This window comes from Trifolium pratense, linkage group LG2, assembly GCF_020283565.1.
Source record: "Trifolium pratense cultivar HEN17-A07 linkage group LG2, ARS_RC_1.1, whole genome shotgun sequence".
NCBI lineage: Eukaryota > Viridiplantae > Streptophyta > Magnoliopsida > Fabales > Fabaceae > Trifolium > Trifolium pratense.
Window position 1 is genome coordinate 56,370,323 of NC_060060.1, and position 17,015 is coordinate 56,387,337.

The 17,015-nt window shown below is 35.9% G+C and overlaps 2 protein-coding genes across 4 annotated transcripts; one reads left to right on the forward strand and one right to left on the reverse strand.

Moving 5' to 3' along the window:
• Positions 1–915: 915 nt before the first annotated feature.
• On the reverse strand, positions 916–5,139 carry LOC123908766. 3 transcript variants are annotated; one of them, XM_045959490.1, is made up of 6 exons: positions 4,880–5,139; positions 4,511–4,628; positions 3,785–3,971; positions 3,126–3,257; positions 2,670–2,762; positions 916–1,476 (listed from the first exon to the last, which is right to left on the reverse strand). In XM_045959490.1, the coding sequence occupies exons 2-6, from the start codon at positions 4,541–4,543 to the stop codon at positions 1,385–1,387; spliced, it is 537 nt and encodes a 178-aa protein (XP_045815446.1). In that variant the 5' UTR covers positions 4,544–4,628; positions 4,880–5,139; the 3' UTR covers positions 916–1,384. The 3 variants fall into 3 exon arrangements, with proteins under 3 accessions (XP_045815446.1, XP_045815445.1, XP_045815447.1); XM_045959489.1 differs by having other exon boundaries at positions 4,884–5,136; XM_045959491.1 differs by lacking the exon at positions 3,126–3,257 and having other exon boundaries at positions 4,884–5,114.
• A 2,387-nt stretch (positions 5,140–7,526) lies between these two features.
• Positions 7,527–9,610, forward strand: LOC123908765 (putative pentatricopeptide repeat-containing protein At1g12700, mitochondrial). Its single transcript, XM_045959488.1, has one exon. The coding sequence runs from the start codon at positions 7,647–7,649 to the stop codon at positions 9,276–9,278; it is 1,632 nt and encodes a 543-aa protein (XP_045815444.1). The 5' UTR covers positions 7,527–7,646; the 3' UTR covers positions 9,279–9,610.
• The last annotated feature ends 7,405 nt before the right edge of the window (positions 9,611–17,015 follow it).

The following is a 17,015-nucleotide window of genomic DNA, read 5'->3' on the forward strand; positions in this document are numbered from 1 at the left end:
AGAAATTCCACATTGTTTGGAAATCAAGCAAGACGGAAGACCATATTTAATGGAGAAATGTTATTTGAACAACTAATTTTTGACAACTTTCTCTTTCATTCTCACATTATATTTAACTAGGGATCTCACTAAGTAACAATAAGTACTTACTAGACTTTGACCCATGCTAATTATTGTAGTATTGAATTTTTTAATATTATATTTGTATTGAACCATTAAAAATAGTTAGTTGCAATATAAAAATTACATAAAAAGTGCTTGAAAATTTCATACATTTTAATAGGTGAGTTCTAAAAAAATGTAGTTTGAGTTTTGTTTTGCAAGAAACCTTAATAGTTAATATTCAGGTGCTTCTATATTGTATAAATTTGTATATTGAGAGATTCTCAATTATGATGTTTCATTTTTTACCTGACTTAAGGGATATCATCCATTTCTCACTACAAGAAAACTGCTTTGGAGCGTCGGCCAAAAAGAGACGCTAAATGGCAAAAAGCGGACGCTACAAGGTACTTAGCGTCAGCTTAGCGTCTACATCGTGGCAGACACTTAAATGCCCGAAGCTAGACAGTTGCGTCCAACAGACGCTATTTGGCGTCCGTCCCGTTAGATGCTAAGCGGAAGCTAGTGACATGTATATGAGGCAGACGCTAGTAGCTTCGATTTTTGGGTGACGCTACACATATATATTGGTGTTATAAAACGTCACCCTTAGAGTCCGCTTGACAGACGCTAAATATAGCGTCTGCTCTAAATAGATGCTATATTTTAGTTTCTGAATTATATAGCGTCCGCTAAAGCAGACGCTTTTGTTTATTATTTTTTAATTTAAAAAACTCATCCTAGAAAGGAACCTATCCTGTATTTCTAAAAATACATCAAAAAATTATTATCTTTCATAGTTTGCGACCATAATTTCTCACAACCATAAAATCTCTACCAATATATTCATTAAAATATCAAAACCAAAGATAACAATCATAAAATCTCTACCAATGTACTCATTAAGGTCATCAAAACCAAAGATAAAGAGTCAAAGGCATAAAAGAAAGCCAAGAACACAATTGTATTTATACAATTAATAACTTAGAAATGCGACAAAAATAATGTCATTAGTATAACTCATACTGCATCCTTGGACCAATATGCCTATGAATCTAGGAAAACTTTAAATACACCGGTTTAATAGAAATTCACCTACCTTCGACCTATGTAAATGATTGCATATCAATTGTACATATATAGATGCTAAAAGATTCAATTATACCAATCTAGCATAAGCAAGATATTTTGGTACAAGTGCTGAAATAGTGGCAATGATGTGCAACTTAATTTCATCATCTTCTTCGACTGTCTTCATTTTGTGTCAATTGACTCAAATGTTCTAGATGTTGTTCCTGTAAATCGATATGACACTAATATCATTACAAACCCCAAAAGCACTGTCAATTGACTCAAATGTTCCAGATGTCTGTCCTGCATATTTAAGCATTCAAATATTCAATCAAAATTCCCACTACATAAAATGTACCAGCATATTTTATGAAAATGGAAATTGAAAAATCAATAAATCCAGCAGCTAGAAATTATAAATTCAGTTTCAAAGTGAGTATAGAAGACTATTGAGTGTGGCAAGGTAAGCTTAGTGGCTTATGACTTTCCCAAAAATGCTATAATTTCAATTTACATAACAAAGAGTAAATACCAAGTTATTATCAAAGATAATCAAACTCAACTTCTTTACTAATACGTTATTAGCCTCTTGGTAAGATTAGTAATATTTGTTGAAAATGCCAAAATTTAAGCCTTCAATAATATCAACACTATGCCACTAGAAAAACTAACATGCAATATCATGTGCAAGTAAGCAATTAAACAATATGTGCCCATGATTTATAAGTATAAGTATGAATAAAATTTAGGAGTTTTTTCTCTATACTGACCAATTGTGAAATTTTCTCTTCAAGAGATCGGTCCATTTGATTTGAGGAACAGATCAAATTCAAAGTGTTTATAGACACATTTACTAAAAATTAAGAGTGTTACATGCAATACTTATAAAAGGTTTCTTACACTCTTGGAGAACATATTAATATATTCCCTATGGTAAACTAATTTTATAATAAAAAGCCATATATTGGTAAGTAAATCTGAAGCTGGTAAGTCAGATCTTCATCAACACTTTAAAGAGATAATGCATAGAGGTAGATAATAAAAAGCCATATATTGGTAAGTAAATCTTATAAGTATTTTTGTCATAGAGGTAGATAATTATATGCAAGTACATATATGTGTAATTATCTAAAGATAATGCAACAGCAAGCTTCTTATTGGTTGATCTTGTGCATTTTTAAACGATTCAAAAGAAAAATTCCCTTAAAGTATAATAAATCTTAAACATAAATTGGATAACTTAGCCATCATGCAAGCACATCAAAAGTCATCCAAATTCAAAGAAAATCATGCACAACTCAAGATCCAAACACAAATCCTAGCTCTTGTTTCCATTTCACACACACAAACACACACATATCTATATTATTACCAAAGAAAGCACCATGTAGCTATGGACAACCAATAAAGACACGACCACCTAACGTAATTAAAATCCAATTCTACATATAGAACCCACTAAAATGCATTGAAGTAGAATAACAATAAAAAATCACCTGCATGGAAGCAAGAAGGTCTTGGCAATGACCCTTCAAGATTGAAATATCTTGTATCTTTTTGTTCCTGGACACAAGATTCATAGGGTTTACCTGCATATATAAAACCAATTTCAGTTTTAAGCACAAAGTAGGTACAAACTTTGAAGGCTTAAGTCAATGTCTATCATTAGTTTTTCATAAGAATCGAAAAAAATTGGTTAAAATGGGTGTGGTTAAATTAGAAACACTTCAATTCATCAGAATTTGAATACAATATACTATAATAAAATGAAAGTTAGCTTGTAAATGGTAGCCAATCAAAACAATCAATAGTGGGAGGGAGAATTTGTTCAACCCACCATCATCCAAATACACGGTTAGCTAAGGAGGAAAAAATAGACGTAAACAAAGAAAATACAGTCAGTGAACTCAGAAGATTAGAGATCGAGATGAGGGAGCAAGATTGAGATATACCAATTGAAGGAGGAGTCATCGGCAGTGAAATGATGACTGAACGACGGAGAGAATTAGCGAGTTGAGAGAAGTTTCCGTGACTATCAATTTCCAAGCAGAATGAGTCTTCGCTTTTTACTCCCTGTCGTGTCCTTGAGAGAAATCAACGACATTTTCATAAAATGAAACATTAAATTTAGTAAAATAGTTAGTACAGAATAGTTAGGGCCATGGATGAAAATATAATCAGACTGCAGCAAAATCAAGACAACAGAAAGAAATAACCAACAATTTCTATGCTCGTTCACTAGACACAAACTATAATAAACAGTTGTTTAGGTCCTTGAACGTGTCAAGGGCTCTCACTATATTTCTTGAATGTATTACAGTTACAAAAACATCCCTGGATTTGTCTGTCCTTAGAGAGTTTGATCCACTAATGTGTCTTTCATTAGTTAGAATAGTCCTTAAATGTCTCCTCTTAATAAGTTTAGTCCACAAAATCACTAACAAAAAACATAATCGAGGATGTTTTTGTAATTTCAATTCCAATACATTCAAAGACTATAGTAAACACAACTTTACACATTTAGGAACTAAAATGACGATTTACTCAATTATAATATTATACAAAAAGAGCCCTGGATTGATTTTTAAGGGTTGAAGCAAAAGAAACTTACCTAATCTTCTCATTTGAAACTTGAGGCATTGATTAGGAGAAATAGATAGTTGGTTTCCTCTTTCACTTTTTCCAAAAACCAACCTATTTGGCTCAAAGGATGACAGACAAACATGATGTCGCTTGTTAAAACTATTCATGAACAAACCCGGCGAGAAATTAAACTCCTTGAGAGTAGAAGAAAGTCCCTTCATGAAAAAACTCAAAATTAATCAAGATTGAAAGGGAAAACATAACTTCATCTTTATTCCTCAGCATTTCATGAAGTACAATTTCCTTAAGTAAAATTCATAAAAAGGTCACCCTTTTTTCAATCATTCAACGAAATTCTAGGTAAACAAAATACTAACATTCAATCCATTAGAGTTATAAATCATTTCTTCCTCGTGAGCTTAGCTCAATTGGCAGGGGCATCACAGTTTATATGCAGGGGCCGTAGTTCGAACCCCCGGACAACCCACTTATTCACCTTAAATAATGAAATTTTTAGCCACTAGGTTACTGACAAAAAAAAACTTATAAATCATTCCAAAATTTCCATTTCAAGTAGTTGAATTGAATCTATATTAAATCCAGGAAGTTTTAAATCAATTTATCGTTGATCAACACACAAATACTCTAAAGTGGTGATTTTAAAGAACCTATAAAAGAGACTTCTAAATTCCGCTAAAAAAAATAATAAGAAAAAGAAGCAAAGTTTTAAGGTTTAAAACAATGAGAAGCTTACATTGAAGGATAAGGCAGTTCCGGAAAGCGCCATAGTTGAAAGTTGTTATTGAAAGTTTACAACAAGCAGTAAAGGACTTGCATGAGTTGAACAGAAACACCAGATAACGATGCTTATGCTGAAATTCAGAAAATAAATAAATAAATAAATTAGTGATAATCCTTCACCAGAAATTGCTGTGTACAAATACAAACTCAAATAATCTACGAATACAGCAGCGGCTGCTACTTTAGAAAGTATGAAGGAATATGAAACTGCTAACTGAGTATCAGCAACACAATCCTACTTGTTTCTATTAGCAGTATTATCAAGATTAATTGTGATGCTAACCTCGCTGACAAGAGAAGGCCGATGGGGTTTGGGAGCTACCTACCTTTCGCGACTCCGACGGGTTCCTGGTGGCTGGCTGCAGCAGCGACTTGGGAAATGGTCGGGTCTGAAGACCCTGCTATATATCAAGCACTTCAGATGGAGTTGGATTGGATTGCAGTACTATCGTAGAGATGATGATTCAGGGAGAAAAGCAAATCCCTAGAACGTGAACATTATAGGGAAAAGATTATCCAATTTAGCAAAATCGGGTTCGATCGAGAAAAGAGTTGGCTTAGATTGTAGATTTGTGTGAAATTTGAGAAGTTGGGAACTGAAGAGAGTTTAATGAGATTGAGGGTTTGTGAGATTGAGGGTTAGTTCATCAGAGAGGGAAGATAATTGTTGGCTAAAACTAATATTTTTATTTTTATTAATTTAAGTGTTTTATAATATAATGTAATTTTTTTTATTAATTTGGTCTATTTAGCGTCTGCCATTATAGACACTAATATATTTTTGTATTTTTAATTTCTTTAGCTTCTAAGTAACGTCTGCTTTGGCAGATGCTAAATTTAATGTCTCATTAAAAATTTAAATTAAATTGAAAAAGATGTAGAGTCCGCCCAACAGACACAATGGGGACGCTTGTAGCGTCCGTGTCGTGGCTGACGCTAAAATTTTTGAAGCTAAAACACACTTTTGTTGTAGTGCTATTGTTGCCAAAAGATCTAAGTTGTCATCATATCTAGCTTGCAAAGAGAATTCTTGTAAAAGAAAAAAAAAACTTTGATAATGATTAGGGTCCAACTTAATATGTGACTTCCAAAAAGATATAATCTATGAGTTTTATTTTGCAAGAAGCGTTGATAATGATTAAAATCTACCTTAGTAGCTAATATTCAAGTGCTTCTATGTTGCATGGATTTGTATATTAAGAGATTCTCAATTGTGGTTCTTCAATTTTTGCATGGCTCAAAGATATATCATCAATTTCCATAGCTGCCAAAAGATTTAGGGTATGTTTGGGTGTGAAGAGAAAATGAGAAGAGAGAAAAGGGTGAGAGAGAGTATAAGAAGATAGAAATTGAGTAGATTTAGGGTGCGTTTGATTTGCAAAAAGATGATTACCGGACAGAACAATACTGGACAAGTGACTGAGTTACAAGACAATTTTTTGTACTGCACTTTGTTTGATGATCGATGTACAGGACAAACAATTTTGTACCGTACTTTATTTGATATGTTAAGTACTGGACAAAATAATACAAAATTTACTGTAATATCCTTTTTAATGTACAATGAATTTTTAGTTAAAAAATGCATAATTTTACTTTTTTTTTAAAAAAAAATTCTAATTAAAATTAAACCATCTCATAATTTGATGAACAATGTTCATCATCTTCATCTTCTTTTCTGGAAAAAAAAAATTAATAAAAAAATCCCAACATCATCTTCATCTCATAAACCCAGAAATCTCCAACATCATGAGAAACTAACACCTCGGTCCTTCTCACTCTCAATCCAATTCCAGTTTCCAAATCTCTAATCCCCAATCTCAAATCAAATTTCCCTTTTCTCGTTCAACAACAACTAATTATGGATCTAGCCCCTTTTCTCTTTGCTTTTTCTCTCCTCTCCACCGTCGCCGCCGTTTTCACCGTCGCCGCCGGAATTGAATTGAGCGAAGAAATTGAAAATGGGTGAAGGGAGTGAGAAGTGAAAATTCCCATAGAGATAGGGGATTTGGATACAATAAACTGGTATCAAAATTCATGAAGAGCAACCAAAAATTTTGATACTGCCTCGTTGATGGGTAGTATCAAAATCCTTTCAAATATTGGTTTTGTAGCAATCAGATATGTTGCAATACTCTTGAACAACGCACGCTAGAAATTCCGGATTTTTTTTTCCTCCAGGAATTTTTTATTAAAGTTTTCCGGTATGAAAATTTGACTATAATTTTTTTTTGCGTGGCAAAAAAAAATTGTAGGGTTGAAGTCAAACAATTAAAAGAGTAATATTGGAAGAAAAATGTGTTTGTAGGGGTAAAAGAATAATTGTCGGGTAGGAAAAAAATTCCAGGAAGAGGCAACGAGATAACCTAAAGGATAAAAACGTATTTTTTGTTTATTTGTCCGCTGGACAAAAAGTTGTCCCCCACTTTTTTTTTTGTTTACAATGAGTGGGAATCGAACCCATGACCTATAACATACTAGCCAAACCCCTCGCCACTAGACCAAACCTAGTGGCTTAAAGTTGTCCCCCACTTTAGTGAGTAACAAAAAAAATGGATAGTTGTCCTGTCCTCCGTGACTTTTTTTGTGCTGTCCTTTTTCCTTTTTTAAATCAAACGCTGAACAATTATTTTTGTTCTGTCCTATCCCTTATTTCTTTACAAATCAAACGCACCCTTAAGATATTGTTTTGTATAAGAGAAAGATCGAAATGTTAATTATATTTGAAAGTACCAAAATGCCCCAAATTAAAAAATCTTTAACGAAAATTAATTTAATAATGTATTTGATCCATTTATTTAATTAATATATTAGATTTATTAAACTATGTACCATAAAAAATGCACTACCCATTTAACAAAAAAAAAACACTACCCATTTCTTTTTCATGTTTTTGGTACAACGCTACCCATTTCTTTAATATGATCAATATAAATATTATTTAAAAAATTCACCACCCATTTAACCAAAAAAGCACTACCCATTTTACAAAAATAGCGCTACCTAACCCAACCCAGGTACCCATTTTACATAGATAGGCAAAGCTCACTTCTTCCTTGTTGTTCGATTTTCATTTTAAACCAAAAACCATGTCGTATGTTGCTTCTTCTCGTCATTTTCAAAAACTCGAAAACCCTAATTTGATTCGATTCTTCTCCTCTTCAACTACAACAACACTATACTCTCAAGACAAAGACGAAGAAAATCTCGTTTCCAAATTCAATCAATTAGTGCATCAAAATCCTACACCACCCATCATCCAATTTGGTAAAATTTTAGGTTCCCTTGTCAAACTCAATCAATACTCCACTGTTGTTTCACTTCATCGAGAGATGGAATTAAATGGAATTTCCTCAGATTTAGTCACTTCCAACATATTGATCAATTGTTTTTCACAATTAGGTCAAATCTCTCTTTCCTTTTCTGTATTTGCCAACATTCTCAAAAAGGGTTTTCATCCAGATGTCATAACATTGACTACACTCATTAAGGGTCTCTGTCTCAAAGGTCAGATCCATAAAGCATTCAACTTTCATGATAAGGTCGTAGCGCAGGGATTCCGGTTAGGTCATGTTAGTTATGGGACCTTGATCAATGGGTTATGTAAACTTGGACAAACAAGAACAGCCCTACAACTGCTGAGACGAGTTGATGAGAAACTGCTTCAACCTAATGTGGTAATGTACAATGCAATTATTGATAGTATGTGCAAGGATAAACTTGTTAATCATGCTTTTCATTTATACTCTGAAATGATTGCTAAGAAACTTTCTCCTGATGTAGTCACTTACAATACTTTAATTAACGGCTTTTGCATCGTAGGTTGGTTAAAAGAAGCAATTCATCTGTTTAATAAAATGGTATCGGAAAACATCAACCATAATATTTATACCTTTAATATATTGGTTGATGCATTTTGTAAAGAAGGAAAAGTGAAAGAAGCTAAAACTATGTTTGCTATGATGATGAGAAAAGGTGTTAAACCTGATGTTGTTACTTATAACTCTTTAATGGATGGATATTGCTTAGTTAAAGAAATTAACAAGGCCAATGGTATATTCAACACTATGGCTCAGATGGGAGTGGCTCCTGATGTTCATAGCTACAGTATCATGATTAATGGATTTTGTAAGATTAAAATGGTAGATGAAGCCATCAATCTCTTCAATGAAATGCATTGCAGAAAAATTATACCTAATGTGGTAACTTACAATTCCCTTATTGATGGTTTGTGCAAATCAGGAAGAATCTCATATGCTTTGGAGCTTGTCAATGAGATGCATGATAGAGGTCAACCACCTGATATATTTACTTATAATTCTATATTGGATGCTTTGTGCAAAAACCATGATGTTAACAAGGCAATTGCATTATTAACCAAAATTATAGAGAACGATATTCAGCCAGATATGTGCACGTACACTATTCTTATTGGTGGATTGTGTAAAGGTGGAAGGCTGGAGGATGCGAGAAAGGTTTTTGAAGATCTTTTGGTCAAAGGCTACAATCTAGATGTTCATATATATACTGTTATGATCAAAGGATTTTGTAACAAGGGTTTGTTTGACGAAGCATTGACCATGCTGTCAAAAATGAAAGACAATAGTTGCATTCCAAATGCTGCAACGTATGAAATTATTATCCATTCTCTATTTGATAAAGATGAAAATGATAAGGCAGAGAAACTTCTTCGTGAAATGATTTCAAGAGGTCTGTTGTAAGACTAAAACTAGGTATTATGATATTTATGTTTCAACATTGTTTCATCATTTCATTTATTTAGTTGCTTCACTCAATGGAAATAAGGCTTTTGTCATTTCTTTTGGATAAGTGTGTTTTGGGAAATTGGTAGGACTTGAAAATTATTGATGTCATAAGAGTGTTGTTGGGTTCAGTTTGTACTAATTGTATTACACTTGCTCTAGCTAAAATTCCTGGCACGCAGTGGACAAATGCTTTGACAGATGCTACACCAGTTGTCTATATAAATCAAACAGCAGACAAGCAAAATAATAAACTGCAGAATAATAAAGAACACAGTAGGTTTGTTAACCCAGTTCAGTGTAAACACACCTACTATGGGGATACCAATCCAGGAGGAATCCACTATAATAGTACTAGTTCTAAGTTATCAGTAAACGCCCCGTTTACAACTTGTCACCTAGCTACTACTCGTGCTATACTCTACCTAGGAACTCCTAGATATGAGACCGTGTCTCACTCCCCTCACTACCCCACAACATATAAAACATATTTTTGTAACAAATAAAACAAACCGCCTTAGGTATCTTGCAGTAGAAGGTGCGTTTTAGCTTGCTGGATAAGTATGAACTTATTTGTAAATCAAATCTTCAAAATGATATAAAACAAAATTTAGGTGCGCTGCTTCAAGAGACACATGTTGTACGGACATGCTACGACATCTTGGTCCAACATTTGGCTATTGTTGTTTTTGCGAAATTGTATCCAATATTTAAAACCCAACACTAGCCAATGGTTTTCTTAATCAACAATAGCTAATATCTAGATGCTTTATATATATTAAAAAAATCATTTCGATACAGAAGTAGAATACACCAGATATCTTGGGTGAGGGAATGGGATCATGGATACAGGTCTATAGAGACTGAAAGCAAACTTGTTATGGTTTGGGAAATATAATATCCTGTTATTCCTTGCATTATTATGACCAAAGAAGTAACTTGTTATGGCGCGTGAAGTGAGTCAAAATTAAAGGTTTATTCGCCTTTTCCTTGTCTTTTTTAACTTTAACAAGCTTTGATTTTTCATTCAAAGCTTATTTATCTAATGTAGTTTTCCATGTTCTGTCATTCTTATCTATCTGAAATGTATATGCACTGAATCGTTGATGTCACAAAAAATTTTGTTTTGTGGGAGTTCTGTTATCTACGGTTTTTGTTTCTGATGTACAACAAAGTATGTTTCTAGTATATTTTATAGCAAGTCTCCTATTTCACCGCCGTCATCGCCTCACCATCCCTCTCAGCCTTCTTCACCACATATTCTGTCTCTTTAGTTTCTTTTGTTTTCAGCCTACGATAGACAGCAGGAAATAACACACAGGAGAGGATCGGGATCCTCGAATGTGGGGCAGTTTTTTTGGAGAAGATACAGAGAGTAACGGTTCTCACATGGAGGTTCCCCTTTACGAAACGCGACGTCACGCTTCCAATTATCCTCCTCGACACCAATTTCAACAACAATTATAGATTAATTGCACTAGTGTTGCAAAAGCTCTTAATGAAATCAGATTGATACATAAAAATGTCTCAAGAATGTATATTATATTTGAGATGTCTATTGATAGTTGGACAATGGGTCCAGATGTGAAGAATCACAGAAGCAGCATGCGTTTATCGCTATATCAGTAAGTACAACAACTCTGAATTTCAACAGCAGATGCATCATGTGTCCAGCTTTGGCTATTGTAGTCAACTGATTTAGTTGCCTAATGTCAATGTGTTGTTTTGATCATATTTCTACATGAAACTTTTGTTGCAATTGAAAAATAAATTGAACCTGTTGATGAAAGCATGATGGAATATGCAAAGGTGTTGCCTCTGTATTGCTGCCACTTTCCTGCTATCACTATAAAGCCAAGGTGAAGTCTTAGTGGCCGTTACAAAGGTAGTTATTTGATTTGTAGGAAGCATAATTCTATTTTCTCCATAATTATATATGCAGCAGCATATACTTAAATGTATTGTTCACTTTTTTGTGCTCGTTGTTAAATTAAATTCTTAATAAAGCATAAATATGATTGAATAGTTCAGGATGGCAACACTTGCACACATCAATATGATTCATGATTCCCCTTTTATATAGATGCTATTGATTTGAAATTCGAGCACTGTCTTCCTTGCACTAGACGCTAGTGATTTGACAGGTTGAACAATTATTGTTTGCTCATTTCATTGAAATTTGTTTGTTCATAACCGATCACTAAATCATCGTCCTTTCGGTTCAAGTTGCTATTTTGATTTAAAGAACTCAATAAGTGATTTAAAAGAGCTGCTCAGATGTTAGTGCAATTGTAGTCTGCTATTATGTTTAAGACCTTAAGCATGCATCTTAAAAAAAGTCTGAATCTGACAGGTACAACCTATTATTTAATGGATTTGTCTTTGTTCAATTCATTCAGCTCTAAATTCTGCTCGATTTACTTGGCAGCTAGTTTTGTTATTATTTTAGTCTCAGAATCATGTTTTCGTTAATAAAATGGATTGCTTTTTGTTCATATTAGCTAGTAGGGTTCCTTCTTTTAAAGAAGTGTATTATTGGATACCTCCAAAGTAGTTTTCCGTGTTCTGCCAATCTTATTTTTCTTAAGTATATATAAAACTTCGTGTACAAGTACATAATGTTAAAAATTGTGATCCTTGTATATTCACATATTGTGCTGATTAGGCTCTGGTATCGCACACAATTTGTATTCAAATGGAATACTTTATGAGTTTCATTGATTCTATTTTTTTTCTTCCTTACGTGAATTTCATTGATTCTTCTTTTATTGAGTATGTATGTCTCTTTATATTATATAGATTCCTCTGTTGAAATATTCCTTTTCCTTCTACTATTTGACATAAAGATTGCAAGAAAATCTTGGCCTCATCTCCAGCATTTATATAAGTATCACAAACACTTGGGAAGCCTTAAAGCTAGTTATTATGGAGGAGAACCAAACTAGTTATTAAATAATACACCACAAAGAATTTCGTACTATTTGATGTGGGACTTGGACACCCTACAGTACCTGGACTGGGCAATGGGCTTAAGAAAATATCCAGTAAGCCCAATTAGAGTAAAAAGGATGATAAGCCCAAATCAAGTAAACCCTAAAATACCCAATAGGCGATTAGAAGCTAGGGCGTGACCTGAAACTCTAAGGCAACGCCAAAAAGGGTGGATTCTGTGTTACTGTAAATATCTTCTCCTTCCTTGTATCAACCGCTAACTTAAGAAGGAAGAAATAAACTTCTCGCAACTGCCATAGCTTGGAGACCAAGGTTCTCATCCCTATTTTCACGCTATACCACCGAAGAAGATGCTAAGGACCGGATTTTTAGGAACCCTTGCTTGGAGAAGAAGACTAGAAGCTCTATAAATAGCTCCATACTCTCATTTGTAAAAGGATCGAATTCTGACTTATTAAACTCCCAGGGTTGTTGGGATTGAACTAAGTGTAATCACATCATTTGATCAATAATACAAACCCCCTCGTTTTTTACCAGAACATTTTGGCGCCCACCGTGGGGCTGCGGTAAAATCATTTGATCCCAGCCTATCACAGCAACTAGACAAGGAATCAAACATCTTCACATGGCTGGAGAGCATGGAAACAACGATAGCTCTAGCGTTAACACCCTGCAAGCCGCCGTCGTAGAGATACGGCGCTTACAAACTCAGATTGCGGCCATCGAAGCCGAAAGAACTAATGAGAAAGAGAAAGCGAAATTGATTTTGGAGGAGGAGGAGGGAGAGGGCGTCATGGACGTACAACCCTTAGCACAACACTTGTGGGATGCCCAAGTAGTGGAAACAATCAAGGTTCCTCACCTTCCTACCTTCGACGGAAAGACGGATCCAAGGGAGCACCTGATGGCAATTGGGACACAAACCGCCATAATCAATGCTCCGGAACATCTAAAGTGTAAATTACTAGCCGGCACCTTCAAGGATGTCGCCCTGCGTTGGTACATGAACCTTCCAAGAAACTCAATTGAGAGTTATGCTGACTTTCATAAAAAATTTATTCACCAGTTCGATGTATAAGAACCGTTTTCATAAATGAATAAAAAGACAATGAGACACTCTTTTCCCCTGTTTTAACTGGGGTTTTTATCGAGGCTCATTGAATTTCAAAATTCTAGTATTTTATATCTTCTTGCATATGTCAAAATATTTGCGTCAACCTGATTAAGTTACGGGCTCTGAATCAATGAAAATGGTTATCTCAAACTTGAGCTCTGAATCTTTATCAAAGATCAACTCAGAAAAAGAAAAATTAAAAAGGTTGCAAAGCCTTGGCGTTACCTGTAAGTCTTACGAGTTGGGTACGTCAGAAAAAGAAAAATTAAAAAGGTTGCAAAGCCTTGGCGTTACCTGTAAGTCTTACGAGTTGGGTACGTCAGAAAAAGAAAAATTAAAAAGGTTGCAAAGCCTTGGCGTTACCTGTAAGTCTTACGAGTGGGGTACGTCAGAAAAAGAAAAATTAAACAAGGTTGCAAGGCCTTGGCGTTACCTGTAAGTCTTACGAGTTGGGTACGTCAGAAAAAGAAAAATTAAAAAGGTTGCAAAGCCTTGGCGTTACCTGTAAGTCTTACGAGTTGGGTACGTCAGAAAAAGAAAAATTAAAAAGGTTGCAAAGCCTTGGCGTTACCTGTAAGTCTTACGAGTTGGGTACGTCAGAAAAAGAAAAATTAAAAAGGTTGCAAAGCCTTGGCGTTACCTGTAAGTCTTACGAGTTGGGTACGTCAGAAAAAGAAAAATTAAAAAGGTTGCAAAGCCTTGGCGTTACCTGTAAGTCTTACGAGTTGGGTACGTCAGAAAAAGAAAAATTAAAAAGGTTGCAAAGCCTTGGCGTTACCTGTAAGTCTTACGAGTGGGGTACGTCAGAAAAAGAAAAATTAAACAAGGTTGCAAGGCCTTGGCGTTACCTGTAAGTCTTACGAGTTGGGTGCGTCAGAAAAAGAAAAATTAAAAAGGTTGCAAAGCCTTGGCGTTACCTGTAAGTCTTACGAGTTGGGTACGTCAGAAAAAGAAAAATTAAAAAGGTTGCAAAGCCTTGGCGTTACCTGTAAGTCTTACGAGTTGGGTACGTCAGAAAAAGAAAAATTAAAAAGGTTGCAAAGCCTTGGCGTTACCTGTAAGTCTTACGAGTTGGGTACGTCAGAAAAAGAAAAATTAAAAAGGTTGCAAAACCTTGGCGTTACCTGTAAGTCTTACGAGTTGGGTACGTCAGAAAAAGAAAAATTAAAAAGGTTGCAAAGCCTTGGCGTTACCTGTAAGTCTTACGAGTTGGGTACGTCAGAAAAAGAAAAATTAAAAAGGTTGCAAAGCCTTGGCGTTACCTGTAAGTCTTACGAGTTGGGTGCGTCAGAAAAAGATACAGCAAAGAAAGGCGAAATTATCAACACCGCCAGAAGAAGCTTACACACAACCAAGGCAAGGCGATTCATTATAACGCCAAATGACAACAGGTATAAAGTATTTTTTATCGATTCACAATTATTATAGAATGTTGAAGATATAACTGGTGTAGGGACAAAGTTTCCAAGGTGAGAATAACAGAAGGCGTTACCTCACAACGTAATGCAAAATTCATCCGCAAAATTATGAAGAAAGAAGATCATTGCAAATAAAGGGATTAATAGAAACCCAATAAAGGGTAAATTGTTCAGGCCACAAAGGGGCATACAGAATAGTTACAAAAGCCACATAAGGGCAAAATTTAATCTATTACAACAAAAAAAAAAAAAAAGTCATTCACTGAGGAGGAACATAAGGGACGAGCTTTCCGTCAACTATCTGCTTCATTGCATCGGCCTCGCCCAGGCGCTCAGCATCCAAATCAGGAAAGAGCAACTTAACCTGCTCGATCGCAAAGGCGAAGCCTTCATCATATTGGTTGGCTGCACAGAGTTGAAGCTCATTGATGTCGTTCTCCAACCTTACCTTCTCATCAGCTAAGGTCCCAACAGACAGTACCGCCTCATCCTTCTCCTTGGAAAGCTTAGAAAGTTTCTCGTCCTGAGCAGCAGCATTCTCTTTAAGCTTGGTCTCAGAAGCGGCATAGCTTTCTTTAATCTTGGCCAGCTTCTCCTCATACTCTTTCCTCAGCCTCTCTGCCTCGCCCTCCCGTTCTTCCTTCAACTTTTTGATGTCATCCTCCAGCTTCGCCTTAGTTTCAGAATACCTCTTCTCAATATCAGCGAGGTTATCATCAACCATCTTCACTTTTTGCCTCGCCTCCATAACCTCTTGCTCCTGGCGGTTTGTCAACAGATAATTAAGGAGAGTACCCTTGACTTCATACTCTAAGGCTTTCTTCCTCAGGTCTTCCGTCGAAGTGTTGGCGAAGCGAGTCATGTCACCCACCATGGTTACTCCCCTCTCAATAAACTCCAGAGGATCGAAGGAGCTCCAGGAAAGGGGCGCAGCGGCTTCAGCATCTTGAGAAGGAGGCTGAGAAGAACTGGAAGCCGCACCTTTGCCCTTGTCGGCACCCCCAGCCTTTTGAGTAGTTTTCTCTAATTTTTGTTTTTTGGGAGGAGGAGGTTCAACACCCTCGGTTTCCTTGGCTCCAGGAGCTGTTTTCCCCGGGATCTCGACACGGATCCGCCCTTCGTGCTTCTTCTTACTTCGCCCTTCTTTGGCAGCAGCTTCCTCCACTTGTAGCTGCTTCAATGAGTCGACCACAGCAACGGCGGGATTGGCCTTCTGCTGGCGAGCTTTTGCCAAAAACGCCAACCTCTCCTCATTCGAGATAGTTCTCATTCTCTCTACAAAAACAAGGAAGGCAAAGAAATACAAGTTAATAACGAGGCGAGATCAACATTAAACAAATAAAGAAAGATACAAATTTATCACTTACGCAAATATTCTTCCAAGGCGCCACTATTACCCTCACACCTAAGAACGTCAGCGGTATCCATAAGGGCATAGGAATCAAGGAAGTTGACGGTATCTTGCTCAAAATCACTCAAAGCCTCAAAGATGGCTCCCTTGATAAGCCTAGGGTTTTTGGTCCAATAGAAAGGAAATAAAGGATCCTCAACCTCATCATACATCAGATCAGGAAATTTCTCATCATTGCGAACCCGAAAGAAAGAGTCTTTGAAGTTTTTGAAATTGGAGGCATATAAACTTAGGAGACGGCGGTTGGGCTGACTACTAAGGGAAACTAGAGATTGAGGTTTTAGGTTCTTTATTTGGTAAAAAGAGAAGAAAACACCAACAGAGGGATCCAGGTTAAAACCTGAACACATTACCTCAAAAGCTTTTATAAAGGCCCAACTATTAGGATGGAGTTGGGTGGGGGCGACATTAAGAACCCTCAACATCTCCGCCTCGAAAGAAGTGAAAGGCAACCAAATATTGAGGGGCTGGATCACGCCAGTATAAAGATAGAAATAATCTGGCGGGGTATCATTCTGGGAAAACACGAACTCGCCCTCCCTGACGGGCTCGGTTATAATCAAATCTTCACGAGGAAGGGAGTCAGAGAGTTTGACAGCTTTCCTAAAGCTCCTCACCATTTCCACACTAGTATACTTTGAAGAAACTTCCATGGTGACTGGAGTGTAGTCAGCAACGACCAGATCTCGGCAGGGGTTCTTCCGCTTTCCTGTGAAAGAGGAAGGGGAGATTATGACGCAATCACTGTCATTACTACTATCACTACTGCTATCACTATCACTACTACTACTCCCAACATC

What these genes read in the sequence shown, in the direction of transcription:
- LOC123908765 (XM_045959488.1), top strand. Translation starts at nt 7,647, where the DNA reads ATGTCGTATGTTGCTTCTTCTCGTCATTTTCAAAAACTCGAAAACCCT.
- LOC123908766 (XM_045959490.1), bottom strand. Translation starts at nt 4,543, where the DNA reads ATGGCGCTTTCCGGAACTGCCTTATCCTTCAAT. An exon ending in GAACTGCCTTATCCTTCAAT is followed by an intron (nt 3,972 to 4,510) that starts GTAAGCTTCTCA and finishes TTTTTCATGAAG; the next exon opens with GGACTTTCTTCTACTCTCAA. An exon ending in GTTTCAAATGAGAAGATTAG is followed by an intron (nt 3,258 to 3,784) that starts GTAAGTTTCTTT and finishes GATTTCTCTCAA; the next exon opens with GGACACGACAGGGAGTAAAA.